Genomic DNA, 18,894 nt, shown 5'->3' with positions numbered 1-18,894 from the left:
TACATTTGTGTATAGTGAAGGCTTGTATACAAATCTGTAGACAGAAGTCAGTCAGTTTCTCTATATTTACTATGCCTCCTATATTCCTAGTGCTGCCGTTAGAACAACATTTAGTCCAGGATTTTTCTCTAGCAGAGGCACCAAAGAATGGATTGTGGAGTAGTTTGGTAGATTTCCTACATTATATTCTTCTCACAAGTTAACTCTATTTGCTAAACAGCCATAACTTTCCTTAATAGCTTGCTATGGATTGATCATCCACACATTTACGTAAAATAGGGTTCCTCAACCTTGTACTTATTGACATTCGGGTTGAATCATTCCTTGTTCCAGGAAGCTAGCTGTCCTGTACGTTGTAAGATGATTAACATCATCATTTAAAAAAAAAAAACAAGATTTATTTTTTATTTTTTTTATTTGAGAGGCAGAGTTACAGAGAGTGAGGGAGAGAGAGAGAGAGAGCTTCTGTGTGCTGGTTCATTCCCTAAATGGCTGCAAAGGCCAGAGCTGAGTCAGGCCAAAGCCAGGAGCCAAGAGCTTCATTTGGGTCTCCCACGTGGGTGCAGGGACCCAAGGACTTGGGCCATTTTCTGCTGTTTTCCCAGGCCCTAGCAGAGAGCTGGATTGGAAGTGGAGCAGCTGGGACTCGAACCAGCGCCCATATGGAATTCTGGCACTGCAGGCAGCAGCTTCACTCACCACAGCACAGCATTGACCCCAGCAGCATCCTTGATGCCAGTAGCATTCCCTCTGAGTTGTGACGACCAAAAATGTCCCCTGGGGAGAGAGGAGCAAAATCCCCCTCATGGAGAATCACTCATGCCAATCCTCATAAACCTATGATTATTTTTGTTCTGTAAAATCCCTATTTAAAAATTAGAATTTTAAAATGTTTATCAAAGTATATATTCATGACAATAAAAATTATATAGTGCCAAACAACTTATTTGTAATGAAAAGCTAGTCTCCTGCCCACTCCCCCCAGCTATAGTCCCATTCCCTAAGGACTTGGGCCATCTTCTACTGCTTTCCCAGGCCATAGAAGAGAGCTGGATCAGAAGTGGAGCAACCGGGACTAGAACTGGCACCCATATGGGATGCCAGCACTGCAGGCAGTGGTTTTACCCACAAGGCCACAGCACTGGCCCCAGGATTACCACTTTTAACTCTTTCTGGTTTGGGCTTTTCTATCTATTCCTGACATATTCATTCACCTTGTTATTCATTCATTTAAGTAAACTATTGAGCACTGTGTGTATTGGTTAGAGCTGCCATAACAAAATATCACATATTGAGTGGCTTAAACAGCAGGAATTGTTTTCTCACAATTCTGGAGGCTAGAAGTTCAAGATCAAGATGCTGCAGGGTTGATTTCCTCTTAGGGATGTTCAGGTAAGTGTCTGTTTTGGGTCTTTCTCCTTACCTTGCAAATGGACACTCTCTTATTGCCTCTTCCCATGATTGTCCCTCTGTGCACATGCATTCCTAGTGTCTCTTCCTCTTCTTCTTAGGATGTCAGTCATATTGGAGTAGGGCCCCACTGTGGCATCATTTTAATTTAACCACTTGAGTAAAGACCTTGTCTTCAAATATAGTTACATTCTACTGAGGGTTGGGGCTTCAGCATGAGTTTTGGAGGATGCTTGAAAAGTACCTACTGCTGTGGGCCAGTCACTGTTTTGAGCACGGAGATAAGCACAGGTAGATAATCTCTGCTCTGGTAGAGTTTGCATACTAGTGGGGAAGAACAACAATAAACAGGTAATTCAAATATGCACGTAGTATGCTAAAGGACAGTAAATGCTATGGAAAAAGATCAAGGAAGTGAGATAGGAGTTTGGAGGTGGGGAAGCTGCAGTTTTCTCAGATAGGTAAAGCCAAGGAAAGTGCTCAGAGAAGTGGACATCTGAGTAAGAACTTGAAGGAGGTGATAAAGCAAGCCATGCAAATATTGGGAAAAGATAATTCTAGGCAGAAAGAACAGTCGGTGGCAAGGTCCTGAAGTGGAAACATGCACAGTTTGTTCAAGGAATAGCAAGGAAGCCTGGTGCTGGTGCAAAATGAACAAGGACGCATAACAGGTGTTGGAGATTGTGAAGCAGCTGATTATGTAAGGCCTGGTAAATCATTGCAATGACTTTGGCTTTTGTTGTGAGTGATCTGGGAAGCCACTGGACAACCCATGGGTGACAAGGTCTGAGTCAAGTTTTAAAAGAATCTCTCGAGCTAGTGTGTTAAGAATAGACTGGAAGGGGCAAGAGTGAAAGCAGGGAGACCAATAAGAGGGATATGGCAGTAATGTATTTTCTTGAAATCCCTTTTAGGCTTTACCAGCTTTAGACATCTCGTATTGACTTCCTGCTCTGATGGATGGGGATTCAGCTCACTTACACTACAGCTCCAACTTCTCCTCCTAATACATCACTATTTTTAGTTCCTCTGTTTAGCTCTTCTCCCCACAAACAGTCCTTCTAATGTGGACCTTTTAGCTAGCATGTGCTTTTGGTTATCTCTGTGCCTCTGTATGATACACATACACCTCTCATTTTTGTTCATTTATAGATAATATCTTTGGATTCTACACTTTTCTAAAATTAGAATGTTAAGGCTTCTATTCACCCTCCCACCTCCTGTAATTCTACTTTCTAACTTCTGTAAACTACCCTTTTACATTAAGTTTGTTAACATTTACTTTATACTTTGTAATCATAATTGAGTTTCCTGTGCTTTGTCTCTGGGTTGGACTCCAAAAGCTGAAAACCAATAAAGGCAGTGTTCATATTTTTATGATTACATATATCTTTTTCAGTGCAAAGCCAAGGGTTGTGCCTTGATAGCATTTTCTTCTCTATAGTTCCAATGTCACAACTTCTATCAGTTACTCTATATCATTCCATGTTCTAGTTACCTTCATTATTGGAAAATGACATTTTGGGACAATATTGTATATTTGTTGAATTTCTGATTGCCTTTTTTATTGCTTTGGGTAGACTAAATATATGCCTTTTTCACCATTTCACTACTACCATCCAGTTTCTTTCTCATTTCAGTCTATTTCTCAGAGTAAATTCTATTCTTGAAGCCTGCTTCCTGTGTTAATCCAAAGCAGTTCTTCACATTTGACCCATGGACTTCTTGTATAGGTTTTGTTTTTCTGTTTTTGTTGTCCCCCACCTTTTGTTTGCTTCTTGCATTCTGTGCCTTTATTGTGTCCTCAATGTTTCTAACCCTTAATTATACCATTTCTTGCCAATTTCCCTTTCTCCTGCATTTCTCCTTCTGTGTTCTCTATGACTTTTTTTTTTTGCACTGATTGGCTCCCTAATTTGGCCTTAATCTTTGTGTGTTCAGTCAATATCCTTCCTTCTAATTTCTATCTTCCATAAATTTTTGAAATTTATTATCATCTGATATCTCTCTTCTCTTCTTTGATATGGACTTATGCTTTTTCAATGACTGTACTATAATTCCAATAGTGTCTTAGGAAGGAGGAGAGATAGATGCATGCAGTCATTCTGCTATATTTAACAAGAGGTACACAACCTTATAACAATTGTTTAAATCTTTATTTTTTAAGCCCTAAAATTAATACATGCCTCCTATAACTAATTCAGACATTAAAGAAGTACATAAAGTAAAACCTAAAGGTTTTCTCACTAGTGTTAAACCCCAGAGGTAACCTCTTGATGAATATCCTTCTAGATTTTTAAAGTAAAATCATACACATAAGCACACAATTATTTTACTTACAAAAGTGGGATATTATTAATCTTTAGAAAATAGCTTTTTAAATTTAATGCATACTGGGGACATTTGCATGTCAGCACATAGCCATTTAATTTTTTAAGAATAAGGGTGGGAGTTGTGATACAGTAGGTTAAGCTTCTACTTGAGACACCAGCATTCCACATCAAAGTGCCTAGTTTGAGTCCCAGCTACTCCGTAGTTCCAATCCAGTTTCCTGCTAATGTGTCTGGGAGACAATGGATAATGGCTCAAATACTTGGGGCCCTGTCATCCACATAGGAGACCCAGATAGAATTCCTGGCTCCTGACTCCTGGCTTCAGTCTGGACTAGCCCTGGTTGTTGTGGGCATTTGGGGAGTGAGCCAGTGGACAGAAGATCTCTCTATATTTCTGAGTCTCTTCCTCTCTGTCATTCTGTCTTTCATATAAATAAATACATTTTAACACATTTAATAAATACATTTATTAGGGCTGTCATTGTGGTGTGGCAGGTAAAGCTGCCACCTGTGACACCAGCATCCCATATAAGCACCAGTTTGAATCCTGGCTGCTCCACTTTCAATCAAGCTCCCTGCTAATGGCCTGGGAAAGGCAGTAGAAGATGGCCCAGGTGTTTGGACCCCTGCCACCCACATGGGAGACCTGGAAGAAGCTCCTGGCTTCTGGCTTTGGCCTCTCTAGTTCTGGCCACTGTAGCCATCTGGGGAATGAGCCAGTAAATAGAAGATCTCTCTCTGTGTGTCTCACTCTTGTTCTCTCAATCTCTGTAACTGTGACTTTCAAATGAATAATTTTTTTTAAAAAAGGGGGATTTATTTATTCATTCTTTTTTATTTGAAAGGCAGAGAAAAAGAAAGAGAGAAATAAAAGAGACAGAAACAAAGAGATCTCCCATCCACTGGTTCACTCCCAAATTTCTGCAACAGCTAGGCCTAGGCCAGGCCAAAGTCAAGAGCCTGGAACTCCATCTAGATCTCCAACATGGATAGCAGAGATCCAAGTACTTGAGCTGTCACCTATTGCCTTCCAGGGTGTCCACTGGCAGGAATCTGGAATTGAAAGTGGAGCTGGGACTTCAACCCAGGCACTCTGATTTGAATGCAGGCTTCACAAGTATCATCAAATGCCCACCCCAAAATATATGTTTCATGTAAAATTTTTATTGAAATATATATACACACACAGAAAGACAAATGTCTATTATTTTCTGTAGGTATATCTAAATTTTTTTAAAGATTTATTTATTTACTTGAGAGGTAGAGTTATAGAAAGAGGGAGAGACAGAGAGAAAGGTCTTGTATCCACTGGTTTATTCCCCAAATGGTCTCAATGGCTAGAGCTGGGCCAATCCAAAGCCAGCAGCCAGGAGCTTGTTCCAGGTCTCCCACGTAGATGCAGGGGCCCAAGCACTTGGACCATCTTCTGTCGCTTTCTCTGACCATGGCAGAGAGCTGGACTGGAAGAGGAACAGCTGGAATATGAACTTGTACCTATATGGGATGCCAGCACCATAGGCAGAGGCTAAGCTCACTATGCCTGCTTGGGCCATCCTCCTCTGCTTTCCCAGGTGCATTAGCAGGGACCTGGATCAGAAGTGGAACAGCCAAGACTCTAACTGGCACCCATATAAGATGCTGGCGCTGCAGGCCAGGGCTTTAACCTGCTGCACCACAGTGCCAGCCCCCTCTTTGCTAATCCTTGGCATTACAAACAATGCTATAGAGAAATATTGAACCTATATCTTTGAACATTTGTGTTTGTATTTCTATATAGAAGCAAGATTATTGGGCCAATGGTTATGTAGCAAAAATATGTTAAGAGCTACTGCCACATAGCCCTACTAAGAAATTTTATCAATTTACTCTTCTACCAAGAGTATTTGAGGGGGTACAATCTTTTGAGGGAAGTCTTCCTTAAGAGTGGGAGACTGTTGTACATTGTTGAGAATTTGCCTCTGCAATAATTTGTGTTTTTCTTTAATGATTTCATAGATGTTGGTCTTTTCTCCCTTAGAATGCTTTTTTTTCTTAGAGGCTGGGATCATGTTATATATTTCTTTGGTATTTCCCACAGTGCCTAGTACAGGCTGGACAAACTGTGGATGTTCAACACATACTTAATGATTGACTGATAAACCTGTTAATATTTTTGGGCTACACAGTCTCTTATGTCAGCTCGTGGAATGAGAGGACTGGGCAGAGTCAAATACTAGGGATGAGCCAAGTCAGGATCAGATGCTGTCACCTGAACATCATGTTTAGACCATAATCTGGGAATCTAATTTGAGTAAAGCACTTAGTACAATCCCTGCTACAGAAGGCATCTTCGGTAAATGGTGTCCACTGCTGTTATTATGAATCTTGTTTAATGAGAGGGTAGTCTCAGGGTTAGGGTTGCAGGTTCAAGCATAGCACCTGAAATCATGCCACGTGGATTCAGAAACCCACAGTCTAGAGATGAAACCAAATGGGGACCCAGCAGGGGCAGCCAGCTATCAGAGGCAGAAACAGAGGCTCAGTTTTGAGCAGTTCCGTGGCATTGTGGGGAACACTTTTCCTGCCACCCCAGGTGGTCTTTATTGTGCTTTCTGTATGGTTGACTTTCATGCATGCAACATCTTAAAGGTGCTTCACACTTTCTGAGATGAGCTACCAATCCCAACCCAGTGCTTGGAACACAGGCGGTGCTTAACGAAAGCCACTGCTTCTGTCTCTCACTGTTGAAACAGACAACGTGGCGGCAGTGTGGAGGATTCACAAGGCAAGAGAGTGCTGCAGAACAGGCACTTGATTAGATCAAGATTATTGCCTATGCTTTTTCTAACCAGGGGAAAGCGTGGTGAATGACAAGTTTACACAAGCTACTAAATAGCACAGCCAGGACTTGAACCTAGGTCTGCCTGCACATCAGGCTTGTGTGCTTTTCACGGTATGTGCCATCCTGGTTCTTCTATGTCAATGACACCAGCCCAGGCCTCAGGCAAACAGATGTTGTTAAAGAATACTAGCTGGCTATGTGTGGGCAGGCAGGTGCGTGGTTTCTTTGCTCATCCATTCTACAAATATATACTGTATTTATTTATAGCTGCAAAGTAAGGCAAACCTACAAGTCAACTAGGTGGGGCAGGAAAGAACATAGGCATGGTGGGAGGCAAGGAGACTTGGGCAGGTGGAGGAGCCATCATTAGCTGGAATGCAGGCTGAGGGCTTGATGTTCTGCATGTCTGTTCTTGGATGCAGTACTGAATGGGTCTCTAGGTGACTGTAAAAGAGATTTGCTGGATCAAGCTCCAGCCTAGTGATGGCACTTAAAAATATATATATATATATTTTATTTCAAAGGAAGAGTTACAGAGAGAGAGAGAGAGAGAGGGCGAGACAGAGAGAGGGGGAGAGAGAGAGAGAGAGAGAGAGAGAGAGAGAGAGATCTTCCACCTACTGGTTCACTCCTGAAATGGCTGCAATGGCTGGGGCTGGGCCGGGCTGAAGCCAGGAGCTGGGAACTTCGTCCACATCTTCAACGTGGGTGCAGGGGTCCAAGTACTTGGGCCATCTTCCTCTGCTTTCCGAGGGAGCTGCCTTCCTCTCCACACTAGCAGGGAGCTGGATCAGAAATGGAGTGGTTGGGACATGAACCTGCACCCATATGGGATGCTGGTGTTGCAGGTGGCAGCTTTACCTGTAATGCCACAACTACAGCCTCCTGAAAGACTGTATCTTTTTTTAAAATGATTTATTTATTTATTTATTTGAAAGTCAGAGTTACAGAGAGAGAAGGAGAGATACAGAGAGATCTTTCATCGGCTGGTTCACTTTCCAGAAGGCTGCAATAGCTGGCGCTGGGCTAGGCTAAAGCCAGGAGCCAGGAGCTTCTTCCAGGTTTCCTATGTGGGTAGTAGGTGCGCAAGCACTTAGGCCATCTTCCACTGCTTTTCCCAGGTCATTAGCAGGGAGCTAGATTGGAAGTGGAGTAGCTGGAACACGAACCAGTGCCTACATGGGATGCCAGGGTGGCTTTACTCACTATGCCACAACACCAGGCACCTGGGAGACTAGTCTTTTTTTTTTTAAAGGTAGAGTGGACAGTGAGAGAGAGAGAGACAGAGAGAAAGGTCTTCCTTTACCGTTGGTTCACCCTCCAGTGGCCGCTGTGGCCGGCACACCACGCTGATCCGAAGCCAGGAGCCAGGTGCTTCTCCTGGTCTCCCATGGGGTACAGGGCCCAAGCACTTGGGCCATCCTCCACTGCACTCCCAGCCCACAGCAGAGAGCTGGCCTGGAAGAGGAGCAACTGGGACAGAATCCGGCGCCCCGATCAGACCGGGGGTGCCGCAGACGGAGGATTAGCCTATTGAGCCATGGAGACTAGTCTTAATTCTAGTGGTGTTTGAAGAGCTCATCACATGACTGTAACTCCCCTTCAAATAAATAAATGTTTTTTTTTTTTTATTTTTGACAGGCAGAGTGGACAGTGAGAGAGATAGACAGAGAGAAAGACAGAGAGAAAGGTCTTCCTTTTACCGTTGGTTCACCCTCCAATGGCCGCTGCGGCCGGTGCACTGCGCTGATCCGAAGGCAGGAGCCAGGTGCTTCTCCTGGTCTCCCATGGGGTGCAGGGCCCAAGCACTTGGGCCATCCTCCACTGCACTCCCGGGCCATAGCTGAGAGCTGGCCTGGAAGAGGGGCAACCGGGACAGAATCTGGCACCCCAACCGGGACTAGAACCCGGTGTGCTGGTGCCGCTAGGTGGAGGATTAGCCTAGTGAGCTGTGGCGCCGGCCGAATAAATAAATGTTTTTTAAAAAGATTTTAAGGATTACATAAAATTATGTAATTACCTAGAAGGAAGTGCTATGGAATATTGGTTCCTATAAATTTTCCTTATTTTTCTTTTAGTGGTGAGCACGAGTAATACTAAATTGTAATAAAATAAACCTGACTGACATAGCCACTTAATCCTAGAGGGAATGTGACCCAGAGCAGGGAGGGGCAGCAGTAAGGAATGTGTTGCTATGACACATCCATTCCAGGACTCCCCAGGCTTCACCTGCACCTGAGCTATGGGCAAAGTATGTTTGGGTGCTGCAGAGGCCTATTTGTGACTCCTCTCTAGTCAGAAGGATGGCAGCTGGGGTGACTATGCTATTCCTAAGAGCATGTGATACACACACAGGCTTGGGAATCCAGAGAGCCGATGAGGCTAAGGAAGTCCCTCTCCCGTCACTCCAAGTATGTGTAATACCGACACCTTCCACACCTCAGAGAATACAACTGGAGGCAATGGAACAGGTCATACACTTCATAAGGAATAAACTCATGGTTACAATGAGCATGAGTACTAAGGAATAATAGAAGGTTTATAGAGATATACTTTCCTCTACAAATTAATTATCATGCATCTGTCTCGTCAGAGAATTACCCGTGTTTTTTAATCCGTTAAAATTTTTATTGAAGGATGCTATGAAAGTGTCAAATGTGATTATCATTATGTAGATTTCAGTTTCATTTCATGATGGACCCAAATACTGTAAAGGAGAAATAGTTCTGGACCTTGTATGTGGCCCTTCAACCAACAAAAACTGCCTCAGGAAGAGCTTTGGAAGTCTCTTCTGTACGAATCCCAAATGCCCTCACCCTAAAGAAACTTGTATGGAGCTCAGGAAAACCTAGGCTGGTGAGGTGGGCTCGCATCCCCAATGGTGTGGCGGGTAGGAAGAGGCCACTTTCAGTCTCTTCTCGTATTTCCTTACATTTGAGAGGCAAGAGCTATACCAGTGGGAACAGATCTTGTACCTCGGAAAGTCCACTTATAGGAGAGTGCTGTTGTCCTCCACCATTTTCCTCCTTCCAATCTCAAGGCTTCCCAAGGTTGAGACTCTTCTTGGATCAGTAGCAATGGCTCGTGCCAGCAGTGACTGCAGAGGTGTGGCAGAAGGAAGGAATTAGTCTGGTTGGTGGGTGGAAATTCTGCAGTGAATTCCCCCCCCCCTTTAATTATCATAAACTCTCCAAATCGAATAGAGATTGATTGCCAAGCTTCTTGACAATCTTTACTTCATTACCTACCTGAGAGAATTGACGTTTCTCTCTCTTAATACCAATTATTTGTTTTTGGCACTGAGAAACTCTTCTGTGTTCTTGGGGACAGTTACCCTTTCAACTTCCCTTTTCTGTTTGTTTTGTTCTGAAAGCCTTACAGATGGAGGCCAGGGTGTCGGGGAGCGAGGTGGGGTCCTTGGCTACTGAATGGAACTTGGGAGGCAGAGAAACTGTCTTGACGCCGCTGAAGGGTAAAATCCGGAGTTAACGGTTGATTTGAATGCAAGAGGGCTGGAGAGGCCCAGGGCGGACCCGGTTTGGGGGAGCACCCGGATCTTGAGCTAGCCTCGCTTCAGCATCTCACCGCGTGTGAGGGGGGAGGCTGGCCCCCGGCTCCTCCTTGTCCCGCCGGCACTAGCTTTCCCCTCTGTCTCTGCCTAACTATATCACTACAAGACAACACTTCACATACTGGTACTCCGACCCCAAAGAGAGGCTGGCAGTGGCTTGGCAGGTGGGCAAGTAGCAGAGAGATGGGTGGGGGAGTGGGCGGAGGCATCGTCGAGTGGCGTTCAGAGTTGCCAATGGTAGTTCGGGGCAGGGGCGGTAGGGGCGGAGGCGCCGAGGCCGAGCAGCCAATGGGGCGCGAGCCACTACTGGAGCGACCTGGTGACGTGAGGAGCGTTCCATTTGGCCAGCGGTGGGCGGTTGCCACAGCTGGTTTAGGGCCCCGACTGTTGGGCCCCTTGTCAGGAGGAGGCAGTCTCCCGGCTGGGGAGAAGTCCCTGCCACCTCCGGCGGCGGACGCGGTCCCCTGGGACTGCTCACTTCCTGCCCTCAGCGGCTGGCCGAGTTCGGTCTCCTGGGTTCAGGTAACGAGGGGTGGAGGCTGGGGTCTCCTGGGCTCGGCTGCATGGTGGGTTGCCTCCCCTTCGGCAGCGCCGGGACGCAGAGGCGCCGGCACCGCCCTTCTCAACTCGGCAGCCGCCGAGCCCCTGGCCCCGGGGTGACTACACGTGGCGGGGCGTGTGTGAGTGTGTACGAGCGTGTGGATGCGTGTGCGTGTGGACGGGCGCGCGTCCCGACCTGCCTGGGGCGGTGGTCCGCTGCGTGGCGGAGGCAGGGCGGGCCTCCCGAGGCCGCGCCCGCGGCCTGGCGGCGGACTTGGGCCTCGGGGCCCCGGCTGGTGGGCCGGTCGCTGCTTCCCGGCGGATCTGATCTTTGTTCTCTCGGGCCGGGTTCCCCTTCCTGGTCGTTCTTCTCCCGGTGGGCCAGTTTATCAGAAGGAGATTGTTTTCCAGGTTAGTTTTACACAAAGGAAGTGTCTTCTGCACCCCTGGTGCCTCCTCCCCTTTCTCAAGCCTTCTCTCTTCTCCTTTCTCCCGCTCGGCTCCCGGTCGCTCTTTGGACCCTTGCCCTCTCCAGACCGGGAATGGTCTCCAGTTGATCGGGCTGCAGGCTTCCGCCTCGTTCTTGCCAGCGTGGGGCATGTGGTATCAGTAAATAGAGGCCACACGGCACCACACCTGAGAGCGGAGGGTGGCAGTGACTGAGAAAGGCTAGGCCTGTGAATTCAGGATGCTGAGTGGAGATGGCACTTAGGAAATGTCCCAGAAAGCGCCCTTAACGACTTTTCTTAGCTGCTGTCCTCCCCCCGCCCCCACTTGCCCCCTAAATACCCATCATCAAACGCCACCCATTCCAGAATATCTGTGCTTAAGTCAGCCTTTCACCTTTGGCTGTGTGATGTGGTTTCATTAAGATTCCCACAAATGTTAGATTAGACCAGCGCAATTGTTTCATTTCCTGGACTCAGGAAGTTACTGAGGGGTTCATTAGGGGAAATCTGTTTCGTGTAAATACAATGCTTGTGTGTGCACAGTGTGTCCAGAACCTCCCAGCCTGGCCAGAGGCTGGCTTGTTCCCTGGTGTGATTCATATTTGAGTGGCAAATTGAAGAAAGAAGGTGAAGAAGTGGAGGAGGGGAGGGAACGGCTCCTTAAGGACAGCAATTCTACTATTATTTTCACAGTCCTCATAAAGAAGATTGGAGAACATTGTGGTATAGTGGACAGTGCCCTGGTCAGCAGACATATTTTCTTGTCTCAGCTGTGCTGCTGTGTGACCCTAGATAAGTTAATTCCTCTCTCTGGTCCTCAGTTTGTTTATAAAACAAAATAATTGGGCTGTCACCAATAAGATCTCTTCTAGTTCTGAGGTTTTTTGATTATCAAATCATCAGTATTAGATTGGAAGCACAGAGGTTTATTTAAGAAGAAATACCAGCCCCCGTTGTTTTTTGGGGAACCTTTAATCACTTCTCCTTTTAGAGGCCAAACAGATTAGAAATAAACTTTTCCCACTTCCCCATCCCCGTGCCTTCAGGTAGTGTTCATGTTTCTGGGAGAGGAGGGTTTAAATATATTTTCTTATTCCTGCTTCATTTTTGGTTTTTGTTTATGTGCTTTTTTTCTTAGGAGTAGAAACTGGACTTTCGATGATGCTTGACCGAGCAGCAGCAATTGCAAACAACGTGATTTCAACGCTGGGCCCAGCCTCTGTTTCTTCTCTTGTGTAAATCACACAGCCCGTTTGGGACCGGGAATCCCAATCATGTCTGTGATGGTGGTGAGAAAGAAGGTGACACGGAAGTGGGAGAAACTCCCGGGCAGGAATACCTTCTGCTGCGATGGCCGTGTCATGATGGCCCGGCAAAAGGGCATCTTCTACTTGACCCTCTTCCTCATCCTGGGGACGTGTACACTCTTCTTCGCCTTTGAGTGAGTTTCCGTTGCGTAGAGCTGCCTGATTAGGGTTACTTTGGATTCAGGGGGTAAACCTGCTTTCTGGGAAGTTTGTGGCTAGTCCTTAGATGACTTTTACTGTCTTCTTGAGCAATCTCTATAGATCACATCAACTAAATTCATTGCTTGGTGGTTATAGCAGAGTATGTGCTTCCCAAAGAAACAAACAAACAAACAAACAAAAAAACACAAGACCTTCCATGCCAATTTTACAGCACCAATTTGGGGCTACCCCTGAAAAACTTGGGGGATGAGAGGTGGCTGTCTTAATTATTCACTTCCCCATTTCAGTCTTTGCCTTAGGAGCATCGTGACATATTGCCCCCTGTCCACCCATCCTAAGCCTAGGGGCACCCCTCATTGTTAAAACACCACCCAGCAACACTCACCTATTCTGTTATTTTGAGTCTTATTTCCCTAGAGCTCAGCCTCACCTGGCTGTTAAATTGAAAAGCCAACTGCATTGAGAACCTGCAGATTGCTTCCAGCTGTATCACAAGTTAGCTGCATGCATGGCACATGTGTGCTTATTAAAAATGAGTTGCTCTTTCTTTCCCTCGAAGTCATTCAACATAAACAACTCTCTGTTCTGTGTATGCCTGATACCAGCCTTGAAGTTATTTTTTTCTGTGATGTAATACTAGCTAGTACTAGTGCAGCTGTTTGAAGTCTGTGTAGGCCACTGCTCCAGGGAGGTGGCCAGTTGGATTCTAGGGCACTGTGGCACGACTACTGGGTGTGCTGAGAATGCTCTACACTCTAGGGATGGGAGCAGTGCTAATTGTTTTGGGATTACTGTGAGGAGGGCCTTGAGGAGCCGAGAGGTGTGCATGTGGACTTTACACCGCACCTGATGTGAGCCTGCTATCGTTCATGTATGTGGGGGGTCTGGAAATGGAGCTCCCATACTGGGGTGTGGCCTGGGGAGAAAGGAGGGGGTTCCTTGGCCAGCCTTTGTGGCTAATTAAAATGAGCTCTGATCCCTTGGGGCTCATTTTTGTCCTCTGTAAGGGCTTCAGGCTTTCCCAGTGCATCCAGAGTGATTTTCAGACTGCTTTGCCAGACTTTTTGATGGTTGCAGCTGGCTTGAGTAACAGCAGGGGGAGGCGGGGGGCCCGGTTTATAACAGGGCTGGGAAAGTAAGGTCAGAGGAGCTCTTTGTTAAAGGCTCTTTTGCTACTGCTGCTGCTGCTGCTGCTGCTACTGACTTTGTGAAGCATTGGGTGAAGTTGCACTGGTTACTAAAGGCGTCTTAGCTGCTTTCAGTCTAAATTTCATGGCTGAGTGTGTGTGTGTGTGTATGAGTGTGTGTGTGCACGCACATGTGCTCCTGTGTGGTACCAGTGAGCATGTGCAGTCAGGCAAGCATATGCATGACAAAAAAAAACCATTTTTCTTTCCTTCTTCTCGTCCTTCTCTGCAATTTTTTTTTTTGCTTCATTTCTGCCTTGTTTCTTCTTGGAAGTACAAAACTGTACTCTGTTCTCTATCACTCTCCCTTTCTCTTGATCTTTTTGTCCTCGTTCCCCTCTATGGTGAAATGTTTATGACTGGAACCATTCAAAGCAGAGATGAGATTTCTTTCCAGGCTCTGAGTGAGTTGATCATTCTGAGCTTGAAACCTCTGCTTTGACTGACCAGGGGAACTTGGAATTTGGAGTTATTGTCATTTGGCCCTTTTTGTATCTGGGAGTCAGTGACAGAGTCTGATTTGGCTCTGTTCCATTTAGGCCTCTAAAGAAATCTGCCCATGGGATGAAGCTCGTAATTAGCCAAGTTACTGTTTGACAGAGACAGTTGGAGTTTTTTCCCAAGATGGCCCCCCTGCAGCCCCCGCAAATTATGTCTTGTGCTGTGTCCGCCGATATGAAGGGCAAGGTTGTTTGTAAAACTGCCCTGAGTTCCAGCTGCCTGTATGCAAGAGTAAATATTTTTGAAGATAGGACTGGGGGAGGGCATGATGGGAGGAGGCTGAAGGAAGCAAATATGGTAGCTGAGGAGTGGAATGGGGAAGTATAAATCTTACCAAAGAGGAGGGGACCATGGTGATGAGGCTTTTTGACTGTGACTGGTGGAATCTGTTTGTGAATGTCCTCGTGTGTGTGTGTGTGTGTGTATGTGTCTGTCTGTCAAATACAGACACACGGACACTACAGGTGGTGGTTGCCTTCTGCCTAGCCAATGATAGGCGTGCCTCAGAGGAATGGAATCTTTTCTTAATTGATCACCTTCTTCAGAGTCTATAATTCACCACCAGCCACATAGTGGAGGGTAGGGCTTTGGGGGGCAGAATATGGGCTTCTTTGTTAGCATTAGAACTCAGTGAGGGCGCCAGCGCTGTGGCACAGCGGGTTAAAGCCTCAGCCCGCAGCCCTGGAATCCCATATGGGCGCTGGTTCTAGTCCTGGCTGCTCTGCTTCTGATCCAGCTCCCTGCTTAATGGCCTGGGAAAGCAGTAGAGGATAGTCCAGGTGCTTGGGCCCCTGCACCCACTTGGGAGACCCAGAAGAAGCTCCTGGCTCTTGGATTCGGATCAGCTCAGCTCCAGCAGTTGTGGCCATTTAGGGAGTGAACCAGTGGACAGAAGACCTCTTTCTCTTGCTCTGTCTCTACCTCTCTCTGTCATTCTTTCAAAAAGATAAATAAAATAAATTTTTTAAAAAAAGAACTCAATGAGACTTCAGGAAATCAGTTGACCTAGCCACCTGTCTTCGAAGTGGGAGAAGGTATTGGAATAAGCAAATGGCTGTCCATTTTCATCCTTTAGTTGTCTAGGAGTGTAGATTCCATGTTCTCTGGCTGCTACGTTTTTGCCTTGTGGGAAGATAGTGCAAATCTTGGGACACATCTGGACCTACATTTTACCAACAGGGTCTGGCTTACAGCAGGTGCTTAGGAACAAGTGTGAGTTGATTTATAGCTGCCCGTGGCACAGCGCTGGGTCAGCCAGATGTCTTGAGAAGTCTGGTCAGACATATGGATGCCCCTTAATGAAAACCATACACTGTTAGTCATGCCAGTGGCTAGCCTGTCATTCTGAGCTTTTCCAGACCTAGACTTTTCATAGGAGCGACCTGTGATTTTCAGTGGACAGGCAAAAGGTTGACTGCATACAGCAACACCAAAAGGGTGTTCGGCGCGGAGCCAGTGTGCTCCATACTGTTAGAAGTGTTTGTAAAGATTACCAGTAGGTAGTTGCATTTTATATCATGATAAACGTATTTCCATTTAAAAGCAGAGTGAAGATCGTATAATGCTTTAGAGAAGAAGATTTCTAATTAATTCTGAGGGCGAGGTCCTTGTATTTGGGAAGTGTGAGTGTGTATGCCAGTTTCAGCTTTGCACACATGGACTGTTTGTAGTCTTTTTGGCTCAAACCCAGTCCGGCTTGTACGCTGACCGCACAGCTACCTGGTTGGCCTGGAGTGTCACGACACTAGCGCAGGCTGACAGTGACAGTCTGTAGCTGTCCAGCTCCTGAAAGGCTGTTGTGGTATTTAGTCACATTCAACTTTCTGATGAAGTGTGCTCTGGAGGAAAGGGCCAAGTGCACAATGTCTCCTGGAACTGGCTTCTGAGCTTTTTCTTTTAATTTGCTGACCAGACCTCTAGGGGGATCATGGTATTCAGACTTCTCTTGTGGCAAGAACTACTGTGTGACTCTTGACCCTTGAAATGCTTGCTGCTTATCATCAGTGCTTATGCCCTCACTGTGCCATATATGGAGAAAATTGTATCCAGGCACTGTCAGATGAGTTTCTGTTGGGCTGGTCCCCATGGATACTTTTATTTATTTTTTTAAAAAAGATTTATTTATTTATTGGAAATGCAGATATATATATATATATATCTTCTGTCCGCTCGTTCACTCCCCAGATGACTTCAATGGCTGGAGCTAGCCCAGGTGGAAGCCAGGAGCCAGGAGCTTCTTCTGGGTCTCCCATGTGGGTGCAAGGGCACAGGGACTTGGGCCATCTTCTGCTGCTTTCCCAGGCCATTAGCAAGGAGCTGGATTGGAAGTGGAGCAGCCAGGACACGAACGGTGCCCATATTGGATGCCGGCACTGCAGGCCATGGCTTAACCCACTGTGCCAAAGCGCTGCCTCTACCTTTTTTTTTTTTTTGACAGGCAGAGTTAGACAGTGAGAGAGAGAGACAGAGAGAAAGGTCTTCCTACCATTGGTTCACCCCCAAAATGGCCGTCAAGGCCAGGGCGCTGAGCCATTCCGAAGCCAGGAGCCAGGTGCTTCCTCCTGGTCTCCCATGCTGGTGCAGGGCCCAGAAACTTGGGCCGTCCTCCACTGCACTCCCAGGCCGCAGCAGAGAGCTGGCCTGGAAGAGGAGCAGCCGGGACAGAACCGGCGCCCCAACCGGGACTAGAACCTGGAGTATCGGCACCGCAGGCAGAGGATTACTCTAGTGAGCTGCGGCGCCGGCCTGCCTCTACCTTTTTTAAAAAAGATTTATTTATTTGTTTGAAAGGCAGAGTTACAGAGAGAGGGAAAGAGAGAAAGATTGACTTTCCATCTACTGGTTTACTCCCCAAGTGGCTGCAATGGCCAGGGCTGGGCCAGGCTGAAGCCAGGAGCCAGGACCTTTATCTGGGTCTCCCATGTGAATTCAGGGGCCCAAGAACTTGGTCCATTTTCCGCTGCTTTCCAAGGTGCATTTGCAGGGAGCTGGATTGGAAATGGAGCATCTAGGACTTGAACTGGTGCCCATATGGGATGCCAGCACCATAGATGGTGGCTTAACACCCTGTGCCATAGTGCCGCCCCCCACCATGGCTGCTTTTTGGTGTACGTATTGGCAGAGGAGTCATTGAATTGGATGAATTGAGTAAAGCTTCGTAACATTGCTTAGTAATCGTTCCACTTCTCCTAGCCTATCCAAATTCTACCCCTTTTTCAGTTCTTTTTTTTTAAGATTTATTTTTTATTTGAAAGTCTGAGTTGAAAGAGAGAGAGAGAGAGAGAGAGAGAGAGAGATCGTCCATCCATTGGTTCACTCCCCAGATGGCCACAATGGCCAGGGCTGGGCCAGGCTGAAGCAGGGTGCCAGGAGCTTCTTCCAGGTCTCCCACGTGGGTATCAGGCCCAAGTACTCAGGCCATCTTTCACTGCTTTCCCAGACCATTAGCAGGGAGCTGGACTGGAAGTGGAGCAGCTGGGTCTCGAATTGGCGCCCATACAGGATGCTAGCATTGTAGGCAGAGGCTTTAGTTGCTATGTCACAATGCTGGGCCCTTAATTCTTTCTTTTTTTTTTAAGATTTATTTATTTATTTGAAAGTCAGAGTTACACAGAGAGAGGAGAGGCAGAGAGAGAGGTCTTCCGTCCAATGGTTTACTCCCCAGATGGCTGCAACGGCCGGAGCTGCAATGATCCAAAACTAGGAGCCAGGAGCTTCTTCTGGGTCTCCCATGCAGGTGCAGGGGCCCAAGGACTTGGGCCATCTTCCACTGCTTTCCCAGGCCATAGCAGAGAGCTGGATTGGAAGAGGAGCAGCCGGGACTCGAACCAGTGCCCATATGGGGTGCCGACACTGCAGGCGGTGGCTTCACCTGCTATGCCACAGCGCTGGTGCCAATTATTTCTTAGTTTTTTTTTTCATGATTTACTTATTTATTTGAAAATCAGTTATACACACACACACACACACACACACACACACGGGGAGAGAGAGAGAGAGAATCTTCATTCTGTTGGTTCACTCTCCAAATGGCCACAACAGCTAGGGCTGGGCCAGGCTGAAGCCAAGTAGCCAGGAGCTTCATCCGGGTCTCCCATGTGGGTGGCAGGGGCCCAAGCACTTGGTCCATCTCCCACTGCTTTCCCAGGTGCATTAGCAGGGAGCTGGATTGGAAGTGGAGCTGCTGGGGTTCAAGCTAGCACCCAAATGGGATGCTGGCATCTTAGGCAGATGCTTAACCCACTGTGTCACAATGTTGGCTCCTCAATAATTCCTTGAACCTTCATGAAACCCTCATTGAGCTAATCATACATACAACTCATTTAACAAATAGTCATATGATACTTCTTATATTTCTGAATTCTGTATTGATTGTATTTTTCAGTTGTTGTTGTCCTCCTCCATCGCTAGATGTGAGCTTTTTCAGGATCAGGGATTATTTCCTGTGTCTGTGTAATTCCCACAGTGTCTTCTACCAGGCCATATAAAGAGTAGGAATCAATTAATGTTGCTGAATTAATATATTCTAGATGCACTTAATATTTATTTATTAAAAATGTACTGATTTATTTGAAAGGCAGAGTTACAGAGAGGCAGAGGCAGAGAGAGAGGTC

General features: G+C 46.5%; 1 protein-coding gene and 1 long non-coding RNA gene across 3 annotated transcripts in view; one reads left to right on the top strand and one right to left on the bottom strand.

Moving 5' to 3' along the window:
- Window positions 1–396: 396 nt before the first annotated feature.
- On the bottom strand, window positions 397–10,289 carry LOC103351969 (uncharacterized). The gene is made up of 5 exons (XR_519556.4): window positions 9,813–10,289; window positions 9,540–9,661; window positions 7,186–7,349; window positions 1,424–1,734; window positions 397–777 (listed from the first exon to the last, which is right to left on the bottom strand). It is a non-coding gene; the product is annotated as an uncharacterized lncRNA (long non-coding RNA).
- Window positions 10,290–10,418: 129 nt separating this feature from the next.
- Window positions 10,419–18,894, top strand: part of ZDHHC9 (zinc finger DHHC-type palmitoyltransferase 9) — a 39,176-nt gene continuing 30,700 nt past the window's right edge. Inside the window, exons 1-2 of one of the 2 annotated variants that reach the window (XM_008273178.4) lie at window positions 10,419–10,657; window positions 12,263–12,565. In XM_008273178.4, the coding sequence (XP_008271400.1) occupies window positions 12,399–12,565 (167 nt within the window). In that variant the 5' untranslated portion in view covers window positions 10,419–10,657; window positions 12,263–12,398. Of the gene's footprint in view, window positions 10,658–10,906; window positions 11,087–12,262; window positions 12,566–18,894 lie in introns of those variants that run through there. The other variant, XM_070066467.1, reaches the window with a different exon arrangement.

This window comes from Oryctolagus cuniculus, chromosome X, assembly GCF_964237555.1.
Source record: "Oryctolagus cuniculus chromosome X, mOryCun1.1, whole genome shotgun sequence".
Taxonomy (NCBI): domain Eukaryota; kingdom Metazoa; phylum Chordata; class Mammalia; order Lagomorpha; family Leporidae; genus Oryctolagus; species Oryctolagus cuniculus.
Note: the sequence above shows the minus strand (reverse complement) of the source record. Positions and strands in the feature narration are given on the sequence as shown.